At 40.2% G+C, this 20,274-nt stretch overlaps 1 protein-coding gene across 1 annotated transcript in view; it reads right to left on the minus strand.

Moving 5' to 3' along the window:
* LOC102311620 (protein kinase C epsilon type) overlaps nucleotides 1-20,274 on the minus strand; it is an 88,745-nt gene extending 68,471 nt beyond the window's left edge. The window contains exon 1 of the mRNA XM_005935433.3: nucleotides 19,146-20,274. Within this exon, the coding sequence (XP_005935495.1) occupies nucleotides 19,146-19,493 (348 nt within the window). The 5' untranslated portion in view covers nucleotides 19,494-20,274. The remainder of the gene's footprint in view (nucleotides 1-19,145) is intronic.

The following is a 20,274-nucleotide window of genomic DNA, read 5'->3' on the forward strand; positions in this document are numbered from 1 at the left end:
ATGTAAAGCAGAAACAGGGTCACTCCTTCATACTTTTTGGACGTGCCCCAATCTTCATAACTATTGGGTGTCTATATCTAATACCTTTTCAGAGATATATAACATTAAATTTGATCCTTCTGCTCTTAGGCTGTCTTTGGAGTGATACCTCAAAGTCACTCTCTCAAAATACTTTTCGAATTCTATTGTCTTTGCTTCACTTTTAAGATGGAAGCAGGACGCTCCTCCCACACATGAACAGTGGCTTGCAGACCTCATGAGGTTTTTTCAACCACCAAATTTCTTAAGGCATGGCAGCCATTTCTATTTAAAACATTTAAATTGATCACCTTATCATGACCGGATACCAAATCTCTACATCACTATCGTAGTTAACTGTACACTGAATGTCCCTTATACATTTTATTTTTATATTTGAGTTTTGTTTGGGGGTTTGTTCCTTCGTATTTCTTCTCGCTTTCTGTTATCTTTTGGGGTATTGTACATATTGAATAACAAAGTACTGTATATTTAAAGTTCTCCCAGTAACATGCTGTTGTAACTGAAAATAAAATTATTAAAAAGAAAACTAGATGTGAAAGAAAAATGTTTCAATTAATTAAAATCAAAATAGAAACTAGACTTTAAAAAAGCCAAAATAACTGAAATGGTTTTGGGAACCTGGAAATCTGAGTAAAATAAAATAATAAGATAGAGGTAATATCCTTAATTTTAGTGCTTCTTAAGCTGGTAAAATTTGTTATCATAACTTACCTGATGATGCTCTGTTGGACATGTTTATTGAGACTTTAGATGTCTATAAGACTGTACCTATAAGTCAACAAAAATATAAATATGATATAACTCAGACAAACACTGAACATAATTTAGTAAAAAATGTCCCTTGAAAGAGATCCTTCACACTTAATGTACATTGTGTATTAATACTAGTTTAGCATACCATTGTGTTTAGCAGCAACAACCTAAAAAAAAAGATTTTGAACGAAACTCTTTCAATGCAGTTTAATTAATTAAATTCAGACACTTTCTCTTGAAGAAAAAAAACACATCCACTGCCCGAAGCCCTTACTGTGCGTTCTGTGTTAACAGACACGTTATCTGCAGAATATGTTGCATGTATCCTTATGACTTTGTGCCTTGAGGGGAAACTGACTGTGGGAGGAGCAACAAGAAAATTAATATTACAGAGCTGAAAAACACAACTACACTGCACAAGTTCATCTTCTCGATAATACTCGTGTTTATTGCTCTCTCACTCTCAGCATGAGTGGAGGAGAGAGGAAGAGACCGCCCACACACCCATCTGCTTCTACTACTACTGCACACACACACCCACACACGCAAAAACACATACATACATCTACATTCAAAAAATCACGCGAAAAAAACACAAATTATGCATTAGTATTAGCAATTACACCACAGCTTTCCAACTTAGATCCATTGTGCCACAAATGTCTGCAAGAAAGTGTTTTGTATGCACCAGCCTATATTACGGTCTTGGTGTTCTTCCAGGTCTCTTGTACTGTGTGATCTATTTGAACATGTTGTCATGTTGCTAAAAAAAAAGGTTGTCTCTGGGTTATCTTGCACACACTTCACACAAACACACACACACATATTCACAGTACACACATAGTATATCATACTGTCCTCGCCCGCCAACGCTAATTCAAAACATACCTGAAGCATTAGTCGACCATTAGCTCCACTTAAAGATTTATATTAGAGCTGTTTGGCCTTTATAAACAGCAGGCTGCAGAACACAGCCCTGTACTGAAGGCCTCGAACACACCACATGACAAACATCTTAACTTGTAAATTTACAAGTTGAAAAAACCCCCCCGAATTACTCAAGATGTCTGCATCTGCTCTGGATGAAGAAACTACTATGAGAAATACCCAGAAACATGTGACTTAAGATTTATCTCTGTTTGATCAACAGAAGATGAATGTTAGACATTTTCAACCACATAAAACAGCAGTTTGTCAAAAGTCTAGACCCATGCTGGCACCATATGAAAATAGGTAACAGGGTATCTATTCTATGTCAGAGTGAACACTGTGGTTATTTTAAAATTAATAGTTTATTTAGTGGGCAGCACGGTGGCACGGTGGTTAGCATTGTTGCCGCACAGCAAGAAGGTTCAATTCCACCATCAGGCCGGGGTCTTTCTGTGTGGGGTTTGCATGTTCTCCCCGTGTCTGCGTGGGCTCCCTCCGGGTACCCCGGCTTCCCCCCACCATCCAAAGACATGCAGCTTGTGGGGATAGGTTAATTGGATAATCCAAATTGTCACTAGGTGTGAATGTGAGTGTGAATGGTTGTCTGTCCCTGTGTGTTAGCCCTGCGACAGACTGGCGACCTGTCCAGGGTGTACCCCGCCTCTCGCCCCATGACAGCTGGGATAGGCTCCTGCGACCCTGAAAAGGATAAGCGGAAGCGAATGGATGGATGGATAGTTTATTTAGATGCCTCTCCTGTTGCACAGAAACAAAAAAGAAGCTAAAATTCAGTTCAGTTCTATTCTATTTATGTAGTGCCATTTCACAAAACCAGTCACTTCAAGGTGATTTATATTGTAAGGTCAACACCCTACTAGACAAAAAACTCCAAGAATCAGATGAGCCACTATAAACAAGCACTCCATCACAGTGGGGGAGGGGGGGAGGGGGGGGGGGGGCTTTGCTTTTAACACAAAGGGAGTACACACTAGCTTTGGTGGAATCGTAACTGGAAATGGGATACTGGCATACCTTTTATCTGCATCTAATGTAAATCAAACCACAGTTTACACAATAAACATGATGTACTGAAGAAGTCTCGCAAGTAATGACCGAGACCATAATTTCACCACAAATGAGTTTACCAAAGTCATAACTGTAGTAAGCACTAGGGGAGTTTTGTCATGTATATATATCATCTATATATATACAATATATAGGTTGTATATATACAATACAGTCTATGCTGGCCGTCAGAGAGATGGTTTAAGAAGCTTCACTAGTGGCTCCACTTTTCATTTTCACAGGCAATGTCCATCTTTTATGTACTTATATACTGTAATATCAAGTAACAGGTTGATATTATCTGTCGATACTAACTACTTGCCGATCTGACAGTATGGCCATTTGTGATGGCCTACAAATGAAAAATTAAAGACAGGAGAAAGATATTGATATTGTATAGTTAGTCCACCAGACAACATTGAGCAACTTCCCAGCTGATCCGAGCAGAGTCGGGCAGAGCATAAATAAGTAAATAAATAACTATACATAACACACATTAGGAAAATCTGTTTAAGACTCAAAAAATATTGGTCGATATATCAGATTTTTAAATGACCAAACATTGGTTTCGGTATCATTCCTATGCTTTCAGGTAGAGGGATTCATTTTGCTGGATTCAAAAAATGTTGTTGCAAGTTTATAATATATAAGTTAATAAGTTGCTAAACCTTAGGTTTGGCGAAACATCAAGACAAAGGTGTAGTAAATATACTCTTTTTATTTTTCATTTTGCTTTATTTTGTTTTTACAATATCCGCAAATGACTAAGGGGGCAACTGACGAAGAAGTTTGGATACCTCCAAGAATTTGTGGTCTATCTCTGACTACGAGGTTGATTCAAAGATTCAATTATTAATGTCACATGTTGTCAACTGAAGCTTAATGAGCTTCATCTTAACCTAATCACACTGAGATGCATTCCTCTGGCGTAGGGGAGAAAGAAAACTGTCCCAAAGCCTTTACGGTATCACATGAGCTTTAGTCAAGCTGAAGTCATGTGGCTTCATGTATCCTCAAAGAGACCTACAGCTACAAACTCACTGACACTTGTACAGGAACACAGCACAGATAAACACAGAGATACAATCATCTAGGGGAAGTTTCATGAAGGCAAAAACTAATGAGAAGAATCATCTTGCACTTTTACTAAGAATGTCACCTAGATGAAAATTTGCAGTAATTTTCCAGTTATATACTGCATTGTGCATATGTAGGTACATTCCTGTATGGCTGCTTGTGCTTCGAAAGCATGTTAACATTTCCGAAGCTTTTATTGAATCTAGCAAGACACATGATTTATTATTCCCCAGGACATCACGTTGCCTTACTTAAGAAGTCGACCGCTTTGGAAGCCAACAAGTTTTAATTTAGGAGACTCAGCTCTAGCCATGATTCACACTCAACAACTGTTGTCATATTTTGATTAAACTGATAGTTATATCTAGTTGGTACACCACACTGTAAAAAAAAAAAAAAAAGTAATATATAAGTATTTTACTGTGTATTTTACAGTTTTGTACAGTTTTTCTAGAATATCATTAAATTTACATAAATAGGCTGTGATTTTACATTTCAAATGTAAAACAACATAAAATCACTGTAAATGTAATAAAACAGAATTTTCTTGTTTTTTAAATATATTTGTCTGTACATATGCATATTTAGACTGTTAAAATACATTCACAAATGTATCATAATTTCACAAATATTTGTCCGTTATTTGACAGATTGAACTGTTAAATTCAAATGTAATGCTATGGAAAAATATATAAAATGATTCTTATAAACTTTTTTTTTTACATCAAATAATGTTATTTAGGGCGATCGTGGCTCAAGCGTTGGCAGTTCGTCTTGTAATCGGAAGGTTGCCAGTTCGAGCCCCGGCTCGGACAGTCTCAGTTGTTGTGTCCTTGGGCAAGACGCTTCACCTACCGCCTACTGGTGATGGCCAGGGGGGCCCATGGTGCGATATGGCAGCCTCGCTTCTGTCAGTCTGGCTCAGGGCAGCTGTGGCTAAAACTGTAGCTTGCCTCCACCAACGAGTGAATGAATAGTGGAATTGTAAAGCACTTTCAGGGTCTCGAAAAGCACTATATAAATGCAATCCATTATTATTATCATTTAAACCAACTGTTAACTGCATATTTCTGTACATTTAAGTATTATTATTCATATTGCCGGATTCATTGACCTTGTTTATAGGTAATTTCATTGTTTAATCACATTAAAATGAAAATAACCGTATTTTTATGAGAAAGTTATTTTCTGTTATTTTACGGTATTATTTTGGCGCCCCAGCTGCCGGAACATTACTGTTTTTTTAGGATTATTCTTTTTTACAGGGCATCTCTACCTGACTGATCTGCTCTGCTTTTTCTGGGGTGGGGCCACTATCCAGAATACTGAGTTTACACCTAATTATGTGCATTAATAGTTGGATGGCTAGACGTTTACAGACATCTTTGCCCAACTGTTACATAAGAAGCTAAGTGGAAGACCACGAAAAGCAAAAGAAACCGATTACATGTATTTGTGTAATATAGAAGTAGCTGATCACAGCATCATAAGCCACTCAAATCCTTGAGTTTGGCTGAAAGCTTGATAAATATCCACTCTGTGTTTGTGTGAATGGAACAACAGGGTGTTTTCTCTTCTCTCATCCTGTTTATGAGGAAATGTAGATGGTGCCTTACTAAGTTTAATTCTGTTGTGTGGAGCTCACCGGTGATTTACGTTGCAGACATTCCACAGATGCTTGACCTCTACACTGCAAATTATGATTTACAGACTTCATCAGGCTGTTACATAAGCTCTGCAGTACCTCTGTGTGGTATATATCAAATCTCCAGTTGATTTTCTTCCTTTCCTGTTCTGAGAGCCCATGTTTACATTTCTGTGTTCTGCTAATGTAATGTTAACAATTCAGCAGGTTAGCCACACATAGGTAGCACCATGTTTTAATCCTCCCAGTGCCATCCACAATCCTTTTACTAGTGAACAATCCCCTCGCACTTACTTTTCAGGATCAGATACAGCTGAGCAGCTAACTAGTAATGCTTGCTTTTGTTATGCTTTGGAGATCTACTGCTACTTTAACTAGAAGATGGTTGGGCAGAGAACCGTGCAGAAGCATTCTCTCAGGCTAATGCTGATATCAGTACTTGTGTCCAGACTTGTGAGATGCCTCTTTTCCGCCCCCAAGCTCAGGTGTCACTACAGGTTCTGGCACATCCTCAGACTTTTGTTCTGTATTTAGCTGTTAGCGTTTAGATATGAAAACCCACATTTTAAATGTGGTTTATCATAGCTACACATCCAACTTTTGCAACAAACCAAATTGCTTGAAAGTCACTTAATAGTTTAGCATGACATATATTTAGCACAAATCCTACAACAAATAGACTGTTTTTGTCTTTTGGGGTTGTTTTTTTTTATTATTACTTGGTTATTTTGATTATATGGAAAGATTATGAATGTGTCTGTTTTAGCCTAAAACCATTCTGCAAATAATAGAGCACCGGAAACACACTGGAAAGAGACCAGGAAACGTCATCAGTCGATAGAGAAGAATATGTTATAAATGCTAATAATCCCACGTGTGGCAAGCACAACGATATGGAGAAATTTCACAGTAATTCTTGCTTCAGTTCTTTTCTTGTGAAAAGTGTTTTTATGAAGTGGTGCTGACAGGAACTGCAGGAGAAACAGTAAAGCTTTCATCACAAGTGGCTTATTTCTTCATCATGCATTCCTTACATATCTGTGCCACTGTAATTTACTGTGTTGTAGCGAACACGGACAGCACAGCAGAAAAATGAATGATAACAGAAGCTACGGCGGGGCACCTGGAGAGCCATATTTCTCATCTCCCTCTTCCTTTCTTTCTCTGGGAAGTAAACTTGGACAGTGAAAACAGGAAGTAGGGCCTACCGTGTGACTCCAACACACTGCCCCTATTTTTAGACGCACACACATACATAAACATGCACAGCCCAGCCCCCGTTTCCTTCAGCCCATACAGAGGACACCCCTCTACTACAGCCCACAGGCAAACAGGGTCAAGAAGAGAGCAAGCCTGAGCTCTTCCTCTATTCCCTCTGCATGAGAGTTTACAAAGCCTACGGAAGCCAAACTGCACTGCACTGAAAATGCTGAAGAGGCTTTCAGCAAGACACTTCCAGGTCCAGAACCCATGTAAAACACAGATATGCATGTCATTTCACAGTGTTTACTGAAACTTCTCCAACAGACTGTATTGCATTTTATTGTATAATGGTGTAACTCTGCATTAACATGCAGACAGCCTTATATTTTTGTAGCTGCCTGAGATGGTGCAAGTAAAGGACCATTAACTTTTAAGTGGCTTCATCTTCAGGGATTATCATTTGATTTAATTTTCTACTGTTGCACCACTGTAGAAAGGCTCACTGTAAAAACTTTAGGTGAATGATTTAATAATAAGATTAGTAAAATTTCTAGATTCTACCAAATAGTCCAGATGTGATTACATGTAGGTCAATGGTTTAACGTGGTCAGAGTACTAACACTGCTCAGTAACAGCAACAGCGGTAAGTAATGCCAGTTTCTGGCAAAAACATTGGTATAATTATTAATTTGATCACTATCCTCTGCTAGTTATATCCTTATGCAGATTTGGGTCACTTCCTGCACTTCTGCTATTTTTTAGGTGACACCCTGGAAGTCTGTTCTGACCAATTACACTTTTGAATGTGCAGTTTTCACCACAGACGTGCAAATAAAAACTGCTGAGTGAGCGAGACCCAATGGGCATATCAGAGCACAGGCATACTGGTATGCAGGTATTTTTTTCTCTCTCTCTCACCTTTCATTGTGAATTGTATCCTAGACTGAAGGGGAACTTTAAAAATGAACATCTTTACATTGTGTTCTTCTGTCAGAATTAAGTTGTCATTTCTTTTCTGAAAAAGCGAAAATGAAACACTGCATAAAACAATCAGCCACGAGAAAAAAAATCTTTATCAACTCATCTATGAATATTAATTTCAACCATGACAGGGGTTTCATAGGGTTAAGTACTGAATTCAACAGGGCTGAAAATACAGAAAATGTTCTGTGCCTTTCAGCAAGACAGTGAACCACTGCCTGATCCAGAATCAGTGCAAAAGCGTGCTTTGACGTTTGTACGCCCATTTGCATTAGCACACTAGGGCAACGCCTTTCTTTAAAATTATACAACATGAAGTAAATTTTACTTTCCACACAGACCTTCCAGTGCACAATTGTTTTTGCATGAAACATTCCTCAGATGACTGAACATAAAGTATATAACTGTTTACAGAAATCACAGGCTGGGGCCTTCATCAACATGAGCCTTGAAGTGTGGCGCACTCGTTAACTCGTCAGTCGGAGCTGAACTTGTTTTCGCCTCGGCAGACTTTTCCTGTGTGTCTCCTCTGTCAGCTCCAGCAGCTGAACCACAGTCGTTTCAACCGCAGACAACCACACAGCAATCTGGCTTTGTCACAGTTGCAATACCACAAAAACAGTGTTAGTGCCACAGCTGGGAACAAGAGAGCTGGGAGACACACCAATGATAGTTACTGGTTGAATAAAAAAATATTTTCCCATTTTAAAAACTTTATCAGTCTGCTTTCATTATCTCCATCCATCCATCGATTCTCTTCCGCTTTTGCTTTTCAGGGTGGGTTGGATTGGGGGGGGTGCCCGAATCAGCAGATCCCCTAAACCGATGCATCAGTATCAGATTGCAAATGGCAAAAGTTGGATCAGTGCATCCCTGGAAAGTGCAGTCTTAATGAAAATGAACTTGATCTAACCCACATTTTCACAGATAATTTCACAGGTTTCATTTAATTCACCTAGGTAGTTTTTGTACAATCTTACCTCTACCTTAGAAGAAGATGAAGAATATTTGCACATGTTTATTTTCTCTTTGTACAACGGTTCTATGGTTAATTCTGTGCTAATCACAAAGAAGCTATCTCAGCATGTTTGAATGATTTATAGTGTTTTTGAACCTGTATTGTTTGCAATGCACGTATCCCACGTGAATATACTACAGTCACTGTATTCCTGCCTCCTACCCCTCTTAGAGTGATGTGTTCAGCTACACACAGATTACCATAGTCTACCACTGGCACTGGTACTTCATAGACTTTTTTTTCATATGTATTCCATGTCCAATAGAATTAGACTCTGCACAGAGTCCATGGATGATAATTGCTAATCAAAAGCGATGCAGGAAAGTATAGAAAATGAGAATAAATTGTAATGCCTTTCATTGCAGTTCTGGCAGCTGCTGGCTAAATCCATATGGCACAGAACCAATGTTAAGAAGATATAGCTCCTGCCAACACTACTCACATCACACCCTTTACACTGCTAACAAATGAGGGAAGGTGGGAGTCTTAGCAGGAGAGAGTGAACAACAGAGAGAGGCCAAATGTTCATGTTTTTTTAACAATTATGTGAAGCATTTTCATTCGAGTGTATCAATGTGAGATGGGCTTTTACAGCAAGTGCGCAGACCACTTAATCTGATGAACCTAACAATGAGAAGAGTTGTGACTAAAACATGACTGGACAAAGCAAATGATATCTGTTCGTGCTCATCAGTTAGCCACTTCCTCCTCTTTCATTACATCAGGTGCCCCCAAAATACATGTGAAACATTACAATTTAAACACAAGGCACAGAAAGAGAGAGAGATCTTTACATGTTCCTGTGCAATCTTAATCTGCAATACCAATGCTCACTGTCTCATATCTTATTTTCCTCCTTCTGTTTTGCAGTACACCCCCGCCAAGTCGCAGTTCAGAGTTTGTGGCCTCAGCCATTTGCAGATTTTTTCTTAGAACCTAACTAATAAATGTTCATGGAAATATCCTCCACAAATAAATACCCCTGTACTTGGAGGGGGGAGGTTTGAAAGACGGCATCGGCATTTCCGCATCATAAGAGTTTACCATGTGCAGCTATCTCGAGTGTTCTTTGTTCTTCTTAAAACCCTTAAGATGCCGCCCAAATGCATATTTAGGATTTTAACTACTTTTTTCTACCACATCTAAAATACACAGTTTAAGGATCTTGCTTTGGCACATACCACCAACCTAAACACTGTTTTCAACCAAGCCATGGCAAAGATGTCCCCCCGGCAGGACAATAGGAACAAAAACCATGACACAAGCCCAAAGTGTTGAGCCAGCCTTAAAACAGTGCATATCCCAATCCAAGTGAGAGTCTGTGGGATGTTCTAGAATAAAGCTGATCCACAAAGCCTCCATCACGCAATCCACAGTACCCTGAGGTCCTCTGCCAGACACCACAGGTATTTGAAAACAGGAAAAAAGTTAATTGAGTGGGCTGCTGTTCAAACACCATTAGACCCTAGCCTCCCATTTCCCAATGTATGGAGAGGTCTGCACAGCTCTACCTCCAACTTTGACCATATCCCTGACTTTCACAAGAAACACTTGCAACTATACTTCTATAACTAGGACTGATATATGTAAGAATATGTTTAGCTGAAAAAGAGAAGTTATGGTTCTAGCATTTCTATCACCAGTGCTATGGTATAGAAAAATGTCTATTCAACCATGGAATCCATAAGAACTTTTATTTTGATGTGCATTTCTAAAATCCTCAACATGAGTTTGACAGCTGCTGCAGTCCTCCCCCTCCATCCCTCAGTCATTTAACCATTCAAAAGCAGACAGCTTCCTTCAACACCCTCTTTGTCTTGCTCTTGACTGCCTCTCTACCTCCCCTCAATCGCTGCCTGTTTGGCAGAAACACCAAACCCTGAATGTCCTTCTCCACACTTCTCTCTTTAATGACAAGTTCCGACAAGGCAGCTGCCTACACACGATTCAGAGGAGAACAGAAATTCCTGACAGATTTAGGAATGCGATCTCCTTTTCATGTCAAACGAACATCAGTTCTTGCACCTTTTTTCTGTTCTCCAGCGTTTTTTTCTCCAGCTTAGCCAAAGCCACATATCAAACTGATATTTGCTGGACTGAAGTAGCGTTAATTCATAAATCATGTTCACCACAGACCAACCAGTGACCGGCCCTGCTAAATCACATCCCACATGTGCTGGATATGCAAGGCAAAGCACAGTTCTCTCATTAATTCTGAAATTATTGAGTTTATTTACAATTTGCCACATACTTTATTACGTCTTGGCAGTTTGGAAACTGGTCAGTACCCAAATGCTGTTACTTCAGCAAGTCAACTGTGAGCTACTGGAGCACTTTGCACAATCCATTACACAACAATTTTCATATCGTTGATTACTGTTCTTCATGCATGCTTGAATAATGAGCTCAAATTTCTGGGACGTGAACTCACTGTTATGACAGAGTGTGTGTGTGTGTGCGCGCACTATGTGACCTGCTCGGCAGGTATGACTTTCTCCTGAAGGTGATTATTCACAGAGCTTGTAAAGACTTGCGGGAATACAGTGACACATTTGGATTTATGCCCAGGTTTTTTTTGTTGTTGTATTAATATTGTTACTTGTCACAACACGGGTATTAGGTTTCAGTTCACATGCTTTTGTCAAATGAAATATCTGCTGATTTTTTGATTTCCAGGCACAGTGGATACTGTATCACCATTAGACAAAGACAACACACCAGTGTCTCCAAAACCTCTTTCGTTTACTGCAGAACTATTTTGCGTCATGGGATAAGATCTTGCCAAAGGATAAAACTGTCCAAAAACCTTAACTCTCTGACGTTCCTTTGCCATGAATGAAAAGGCTATTGTATGTGCTGCAAGTGGGGAACTGTGTGGATTATTTAATGGAGTTCATAAAATTCATAAAAGATTAAAGGAGAAAGCATTATCAGATATGAAGAGACAACAAAAGTGTGTGAAAGCAGAAGCCACAGACATAGACAGGGGAGGACAGTAAAGCATTCAGGTGGGACATTGTGGGACAGTTCAATGTGTTCTCGTCCCAGGGTTTCAAATACATCCATTCTGTCACATACTGCTGGCATTACAGAAATACACGCAGGATTACCTTTGGTGTTGGTGCTGTGATGCACCGACTGCGGCAATACTGGTCTAATGTTTTAAAGAACAGTGGACCCTGGACTGAGTCCCAGGTGGGGGCTTTGTTTTCTGCACTTTTTTCCAATTTCTTTTCACTCATGTGTTTGTGTTTGTTGGTAAAGTTTAATAAGGTTTGTTTTAGCATGCAACACTCCACGATATTAACCCTACACACTGCAAAATGATGCTTATGGCCACTGACTGCATCTAAATCAGGGGTCTTGAACGCCAGGCCTCGAGGGCCGGTGTCCTGCACGTTTTAGATCTCACCATGGGTCAACACACCCAAATCAAATGATTAGTTCATTACCAGGCCTCTGAAGAACTTCAAGACATGTTGAGGAGGTAATTTAGCCTTTAAATCAGATGTGTTGGATCAAGGACACATCTAAAACCTGCAGGACACTGGCCCTCGATGCCTAGAGTTCGAGACAACTGATCTAAATGAAAAGCTGTGGTAAGTCTGCTGACTCTGAATGCGCCTGAGTGACTTTTATGTGGCAAAGAAATAATTTTAACTCAATATCTTGATGAATTACTGGATAACACGATAACTGCTGAGTTTAGATAGAAAGCAGCCTGGGTTTTGTTTTGTTTTCTCTGTGCCTGCGGTTACTGGCTACTGACAAGTGGCGAGGCACCATCTGATATGTGTATCAGTCTGATCCTGACCCAAAAGATTTCCCTCAGCAACAATCAATGGGGCGGTCTATTCAGTTCTTTTAATTTATAAAGCGTGGATAGCCATGTTTAAGTTGAGCCGTTTGTCACCTTACACACAAAACAGACACTCACAGTCTCTTTATCATGCTGACGGATTCAGTTTCCTAATTTAACACTGATATTCAATCATTATTCTCATCATTTCTTTTAAATTAAAGATGTGTTTGAGTCCTATGGCCTATTTTTCATTGTCCCAAAATGTTTATATTAATTTCCATCCTCTATACAGCTACCACTGTTAGGCTTTTGCTCACTCTGAAATCACATATTTATTTTCTTGTCTGGTGTTTAAGCAATCCACACAACATTTTATTTCATCTCCTGTTTTCAAACCTACACTCCCTGAATCAGCAGCAAATTTAAAAAAAATGTAAGATGAATTAGTCTTGTATTCATTAGTATAAAGAGTAATTAAACTTGGAGAGATACCATCAGTCTCCCACCCCCATGGGGCCCCGGTGTTGGTAATACTAGCAGATGACACTGCAGCACTTACTCTAACACACTTTGGTCATCTAAACATAAAATGATGAGAACCATGTAGCTCCAGAAACAAAGCACAGACTGCATTTGTATGACACTCGGGGGGAAAAGTAAGAAGTTGTGTTTCATGATTGATGATGTATGATACAAAAACAATCTGCTGACTAACAGTAAGTACTCTGCCTGAGTTCCTGGAAGACATGTTTGGGTGTCACAGACAGGTGGCACGGCTCTCCTGAAAAATACTGTGTATAATAAAACATCACTGTGAGGCAAACAATGTGCACATTGTGATTTGTGGTAATGTTCTTCTGACTTTCTAAGCAGTCTGAGTATCATTCTCCTAAAAAGATCTCATACTTCTTCAAGTCTGTCATATGCCGAAGAATAAAATAATAAGGTTCTTTTTTGTGTGGGAACTTATACAAATTTGTAACCGAGCCTGAGCCCAGAAATAACAAATAAATCACTCTTTGGTATAAGAGGGACTGTTTTAGTCTGGAGCAAAGTTAGTCTCCATCAACCTAACGATGAAATTTAGTTAAGGTTCCACTACTGATTTCACAGTCTAATATTATTATGGATGCATGTTATGCCATATTCTTGATATTTAAATAGATTTCTTGTTTCCCTGTATGCATGATTGAAGAAATATTTGGAAAGATGTTACGGCCCTAGCGTAACGTAACAAAAGAACAAGTGGAAAAAATTTTATTCATTGACTTCGCACCAGATGCAGTCACACTGAACAAATCTCGTAGTTCATAATATAATACAACATGACACAAAAAGATGTGGTACCATGTAATGCGATACGATACAATCCAATGGAATAAGATTGGATCAACAGACATGCAGGGTTGCTAGTTGGTACATGATACAGGACATGTTGGTTTACACAAGAGTTTTCTTTACAAGTTTCCTCTTTCTCACCACAATAAGAAACAACACATGGCCTCAGCTAATCAACTCACTGATTGGTGATTACTTCAGACCTGTATTGATTTCAGCCATAAGGGCAGCGCTAAGTGGTGGGAGTGAGAAAGAAATCCAGTCCAAGAAAATCATGTTTTGTTATTCTGGAATTATTTGATGTGAAGAATTGGTTTGAAGCTACTATAGTAAACATCAACTTTCTGAGCCTTTGCAATTCCTCTGCTTAAAGGATAAAAACACTCCACAACAGACTTATAGCTTACATTAGCATTACTCATGAGGAAATTACACAGTCTTAGTTCCCACACGCTGTTATCTAGTTCTTCTTTGTCTAAGCTGACATAACTCTTGATGTAGCTTAAGTTGAGACATGTTCGCCCGTGGGAGTGCCTTAAAACAAGTGCAAACACAAGGTGCAAGACTCAGAGGACCAAGATGAAAAATTCCTGTCATGCTGATGAATGAAAATGGATCAGGCTGACAGCCGTATAGCGCCTTTTGACTTAAAAAGCACCACTGCAGTTCAAGAAGATTACTATTTTCATGTGTAGTAATTTATATTTAGAGGTATACCTCTGCGATCTTTCTTGCCCTTTACTTGCATACATGGAGCTGGAGGCTGGAAAAAAGCAGCAAGACTAGCACAAATCACAAGTGACCGTACTGGAATGAGAAGGCATAGCGCTAGGTTACCAGCTAATGCTAGCAAACACTTTTAGTAAGTACCATTCATAAACTGTACAATGCACAGACACTAATAAAATATCACTCATCAAAAAACTGAAGGACAAACTTCTTGGATTAGCTGTGCCTCACATGTTGTTTGCCAGATAATTCATTATAAGGCTACAACGGAACGAAAGCACAAACGGTTCTAGTTTAGCAGCTAAAGTTATCAACAGTGGCCATACTGTTGGTTAACATGCGTTTTGATGCTGAAAAGTTGGGCATTTTCACATGAAAGGTCTGATTTGCCTTCAGGAGTCAGCCTTGAGTGGCTACAAGAGGGAACACACTTTTTTGGCTTCATTTTTGAGCTCTGGAGGTTGCCACTTGCAGGCTAGAGTAGTTTCAATAGTGTACCTTAAATGAGATTTGTCAATATGATGCTTTACTTTTTGCTTGATATAACAACTTAAGAAGGTTTAACAAAGACCTGAACTCGATAAAGTACTCTGTGTTTCATAATAACTAGCAGAAAGTTTCAACAGGCACATTGTGTAATACTACTACTTAATTTAACTGAATTTTATCTCATTTGAGTTACTAGTGAGTAGTGAGGAGAGCAGTCATAACAGCATCCCTGTTTGATTATTCCCTACATTCTACAACATTAAGGGCAATTAAATGTTTTTAATATAGCGCCAGATTACAACAACAGTCATCTCCAGCTGCTTTATATTTTAGGCAAGAGAACTCCAACAATCCGATAATCCCTACGAACAAGCACTTGGCCATGGTTAATAGGTAGAACTCAGTTTTAACAGAAAGAGACCTTCAGCAGAACAAGGCTGTGTGATGAGCAGCCATCTGCCACGACCGGCTGTGGGATGAGAGGAAAGTGAAGACAGAAACAGAGGAGCGCAGAGAGACTGAACAACAAACAAGCGAGCAGAAATAAATGTAATGATATGAAATAGTGTAAATGCACAGGAAGTCCACCAGCAGCACATGTGATACAGCTCAGAAATATTTAAACCCATCAGAAGATTCACTGAGAGTCTCGTATTCCGAGTCCTTCTGTCAAGAACTTAATCTTAACACATGAGACTTCACACTCCCCCACAGAACAACCTTCTCTGTCCTACAGTGCAACATTCTGTAAAGGTTTCCATCCACTGCTTTCTCTCTTCCTGTCCTTCTCCCAGCTCTCTCTCACTGTGTCTAATGGACCTGATGGCCTCATCAATAATACAATCAACCAACTATCTGCTTCAGCGGCTTCAGACAACAATGGACGGCTCCCCAATGCTTCTGTGAATGTGTGCATGAGTGTCATGCATTTGGCCTAACTGCATCCACTCTTTGTAGCTCTGTTGTGGGTCACTGGTTCATCTAACAAGAGCACAACAAAGGCAACAGGATCTATATTGTGTGTGTAGCGAACCCTGTTGTGCATCTGCTAAACTTAGCTGCAGGACAGCAGAGTTTGGGTTGCAGAGATCCTGTAGTGTACAACAAAAGTGTGATCATCTTTGCACAGTTTATAAAGATGCGATCTGTGGTCTTTCCAGTAGATGTATCAATATACTGTATATCTGTATGTGAGAGTTGGATGAAACACCAACAGTGACCATGTTTGGAGTCGCTTCTGCTCACAAGTCCCTGCATCCCAGCATTTTGTCTTTAACCACCTTTCAGCTGCTCTTAGTGTTATGTGGCTAGCTGCTGAAGACAGTCAAGTTAGCTAGAGGAGCATGTAACAGAAGCAGAGCCAGACATTTCCCTTGGTTTGGTTCTCTGCACAGAAAACATGACTTCATATGAATCAGCATATTGTTCCATGTCTGCTGGATGTGTAAATAAGCAACTGTTCGCTAACACAGCATAACAATTTAATAACACACTATGTCACTTTCCCACTTGTTCATTTTAGAGGAACAAATAAACTAAGAGTCAAGGAAACTGATGTACCAGCTCATGGTAAGAACATGAGCTTCTACAATATAAATGCTGTTATAAATAGAAATATTTGTTTGTACTTTTGAATGTTTGAATGAGCTAGTGTCATGCTAAACTCTTATGCCCCATGTCATCTGCTCTGTTCAGTTGACTTGCAGGTTGAGATCTGCTCAATCCAACTTTGTTTACCTAGTTCACAGCAACAGTCATTTCAAGATCTCAAAGATACGCACAAGGTGTCCCATCGCTGCATTAGGAAATAGTGAAAAGGGTTTCATATTCCCAACTCGTCCTATACGGAGGCTTGCAAAGGACCATCTGGAATCACATTATAAGTCATTTAATGTACATCATCAGTGGTGAGAAGGTGAGTTTAAAATTTTAACCCAAGCACTGCTCTTCTTCTTTCACCATGTCTTTCTTCAACACGCTAAAATGCAAACCACAGTCTCTGCAGCAAAAACCTCCGAGGCTAAAAAAGAAAGTTTCTTTTAATGGCCACTTGAAGCTAGCTACAGAAGTCCTCACATGTTAAAATGTCCTAAATTAAAGGAGAACTAAATATTTTACATTCTATTATGATAAATAGTTATGGGTTTCTTTGGGTGATGAGAATTTTGTATAATTCATCCACCTGGATACTGGTGCAGCCTAGACCTAGGAACATGGCTGCTTTGATTGACAGGTGTGCCCACACAAGGCTCTGTGGCCAGCAGCCGTCTGCTGAGCCTAACCTCCACTAACTGAAGTCACTGAAACTGACTTACTGGTACTGATGCCTTTGGAGTGAAATTATCTTAAAAATAATACTACCCAAAATAAAAAACTGTGTTTAGGTTTTTGTGAGTCAAACTTTTGTACTTTATTTTTAGGTTACTTAGCATTAATTACCCTGTCTGTACGTTGCACTTGTACAGTTTATAGATGCAGCTCGCAGACCTGGGCTAAAAATTTAGCGCTCCACCAGCTCATCATTTCCGGATCCAAAAAAGCAGCATGTGGGTTTAGGAAACACTAACGCTGAGAGTTCAAAAGAGAGAGTCTGAAATCAATCTTTGACCATCTTTTATATACAGTCTATGGTCTTAATCTACTGCCACCTCTCCATTTTCCAAACGCAGCCTTTGTAGCTTTTTAAGACATCAGTTCTCTCTCTTCATCCACTAATGCTGCAGCACGTGTGCCAAGCACCATACAATAGGACACCGTGATGCATCTGGTGATGCCAGCTCCATGTGGCAATATTTAACACACTGGGGTGGGGATCTTTCCCATAACTTTTCCATCTGAAAAAGCCAGTTGGAAAAGTTACTTTTTTTTCTTGGCATCCACACTTTACAGCTATCATTTGCTGCAAGTAGATGTTTACTTTCAATTGTGAACATGTCTAAAAGGGCAGGGCTTGAACTTGAAATCGAGATGATGAGCAAATGATCTTCACTTAATCTATTAGTTGACTCCCACTTGTTCTGAATATGAATCATTTATCAAGTTAAAAGCAATTAATCATTTATCAAGATAACACACTAAATACTGAGCGGTCAAAGCTTCTCAGGCATCAGGATGTCAAACCCTAAAACGATGCACGTTTATGGTGGGTCATTTTGGTTAACTGCACTTTGCTTTTGAAAAATGCACTCACTAGTTATTCATCTCTGCCTCTCTTCCACACTGCATCTTTTATTTTACTTATTTATTTATCTATTTATTTGTCCTGTCTCAAAGGGGGGTGTTGGGGTTTTCTCTCATTTATTGTGGAGCAGCCACATAACAAACATTTTTCATCGTGGGCCACATACAGCTCACGTTGATATCATGTTCCAGACAAAGGACTGATAAAAATCAAATTTCTGTTAGTGTAAAGAAGTTTAACTAAAAATGTAATCAATTAGGTATCTTAATACAAGACAAAAAGTGCAATTTTAACAGTATGTCTCAGTTTTTCTACATGATAAAAAAAAAATGCTGCTGTAGTAAATGAAAGGAATCTGTGAGTGTGACTCTTTGGGATTCAATTTGGTGTATTGTAAATGACCCGAGGGGAAGTCTTTAACAGTAGGAAAAGCTGTAAAACTTGTTAAAATGTATCCTCTCCTTCACATTTTCCAAAGTAATCCAGAACTGCTTTGTTTGACACCCCTGTTGTTGGGTCTTTAGATTATATATACAGCGCCTGGAGGTGACTGCTGTTGTGATTTGGCGCTATATAAATAAAATAAAATTAAAAACAACATTAGCTAAGCCTTCTGTATTATTAAGTGTTGGTCCTGTCTTATTATATAGAGTCTGTAGATTATGTAATATGATGGAACACACAGCTTGTATTTTTAGGTGTAAATCCCTGCAACTATATGACTACTTATAGTCTGCTTCCTGCCAGACTCCCGGGAGAATTGTGATTGGAAAAAGAGTGATTAACTGATTCATTGGAAAACTTTCCACTGAGGTCCGTTTGCCTACGACAGAGAAGGTCTGAGCACCTTGTTCGACTATCACTCCCACTGTGTGTGCTTCAGGTGTCTTACCCAGTCCTCAAAGTGCTTGCTGCTGTTCTGCAGGATGTCCTCGAATTGGATGATGCAGTTGGCCACGAAGTCGTCGTAGCCAATGGGCGCGTCGTGGAAAACTGATAGCTCTATCTTGCGGCCGTCGTGGACCTCCGTGATGAACTCGTAATTCCACGTGGGGCTGTTGGTCTTCTGCTTGGTGGAGGTCTGGCCCACGCGAGAGTCGTCCACGTTGAGGGCGATGTACGTGTCCAGGAGGAAGGTCTGAGTCTTGGGACCGACGGCGTGACGCAGGGACCAAGCTGTGGGTTTGAGGTCCAGAGCCTCGCGGATCCTGATCTTCAGCTGCCCGTTGAAGACCACCATGGCGATGAAACGCGCTTCCAGTAAAACCACAGGACACCTTTCTCCTCAAACACCCCCAAATCAACCGTGCTTTAGCGCTTTGAATAACAGCTCCGTTCAACCGGTGGTCCTCCGGGCAGAGCGTGTTCCTTCCACTCCGATATGAAGGAGAGAGTGCAGTCACCAAGCACACCAAGCTGCTGTCGTGTCTCGAAACGTCTGCACTTGTCGATTATGCTACAAAATTTCCCCCCAGAAACTGAACTTCAGTGGCGGAAAAGCGACCGTTAGCCCGGGAAGCCTTCAGAAGTGCACGGAAGAAACATGAATAGCTACGGCGCACATACGAGCAGAGGCCCCAGATGTGAGTCGCTCTGTCATGGTGTTTACCTTCGAGGTATTAAAAAGCTCTGTTAGCTGCAGCGGGGCTCCCTGGAAGCACTGGCCTGCGTTGCATTGCACCGTGCGGAGGGTGGGAGGCTCCAAATACCTGCTGCCAGCCGCCGCGGCGCACTGGAGATGTTCGAGCTGCGAACCAGACAGCGGCCGGTAACGACCGCAGCAGGGGCGGAGAGAAGGGGGGCGGTGGGTGGATGTGTCAAAACGGGCTCCTGCTGCTTGGTGCACGGCCTGGTGTCAGTCCAGTGCAGCTGTTTGAGCTCAACTTCCAGTGGACACAGCCTCCCGACACCGCTGTGTGTCTCCGTCTCTCTCTCGCGCGCGCTCTCTCTCTCTCTGGTGCAGGAAATGCGAAAAACACGTCAGATTTAGCGGAGCCTGATGTGACAGACGGTGGAGTGCG

Source organism: Haplochromis burtoni, unplaced genomic scaffold (assembly GCF_018398535.1).
Source record: "Haplochromis burtoni strain Fernald_Lab_line unplaced genomic scaffold, NCSU_Asbu1 Contig_106, whole genome shotgun sequence".
Classification (NCBI taxonomy): domain Eukaryota; kingdom Metazoa; phylum Chordata; class Actinopteri; order Cichliformes; family Cichlidae; genus Haplochromis; species Haplochromis burtoni.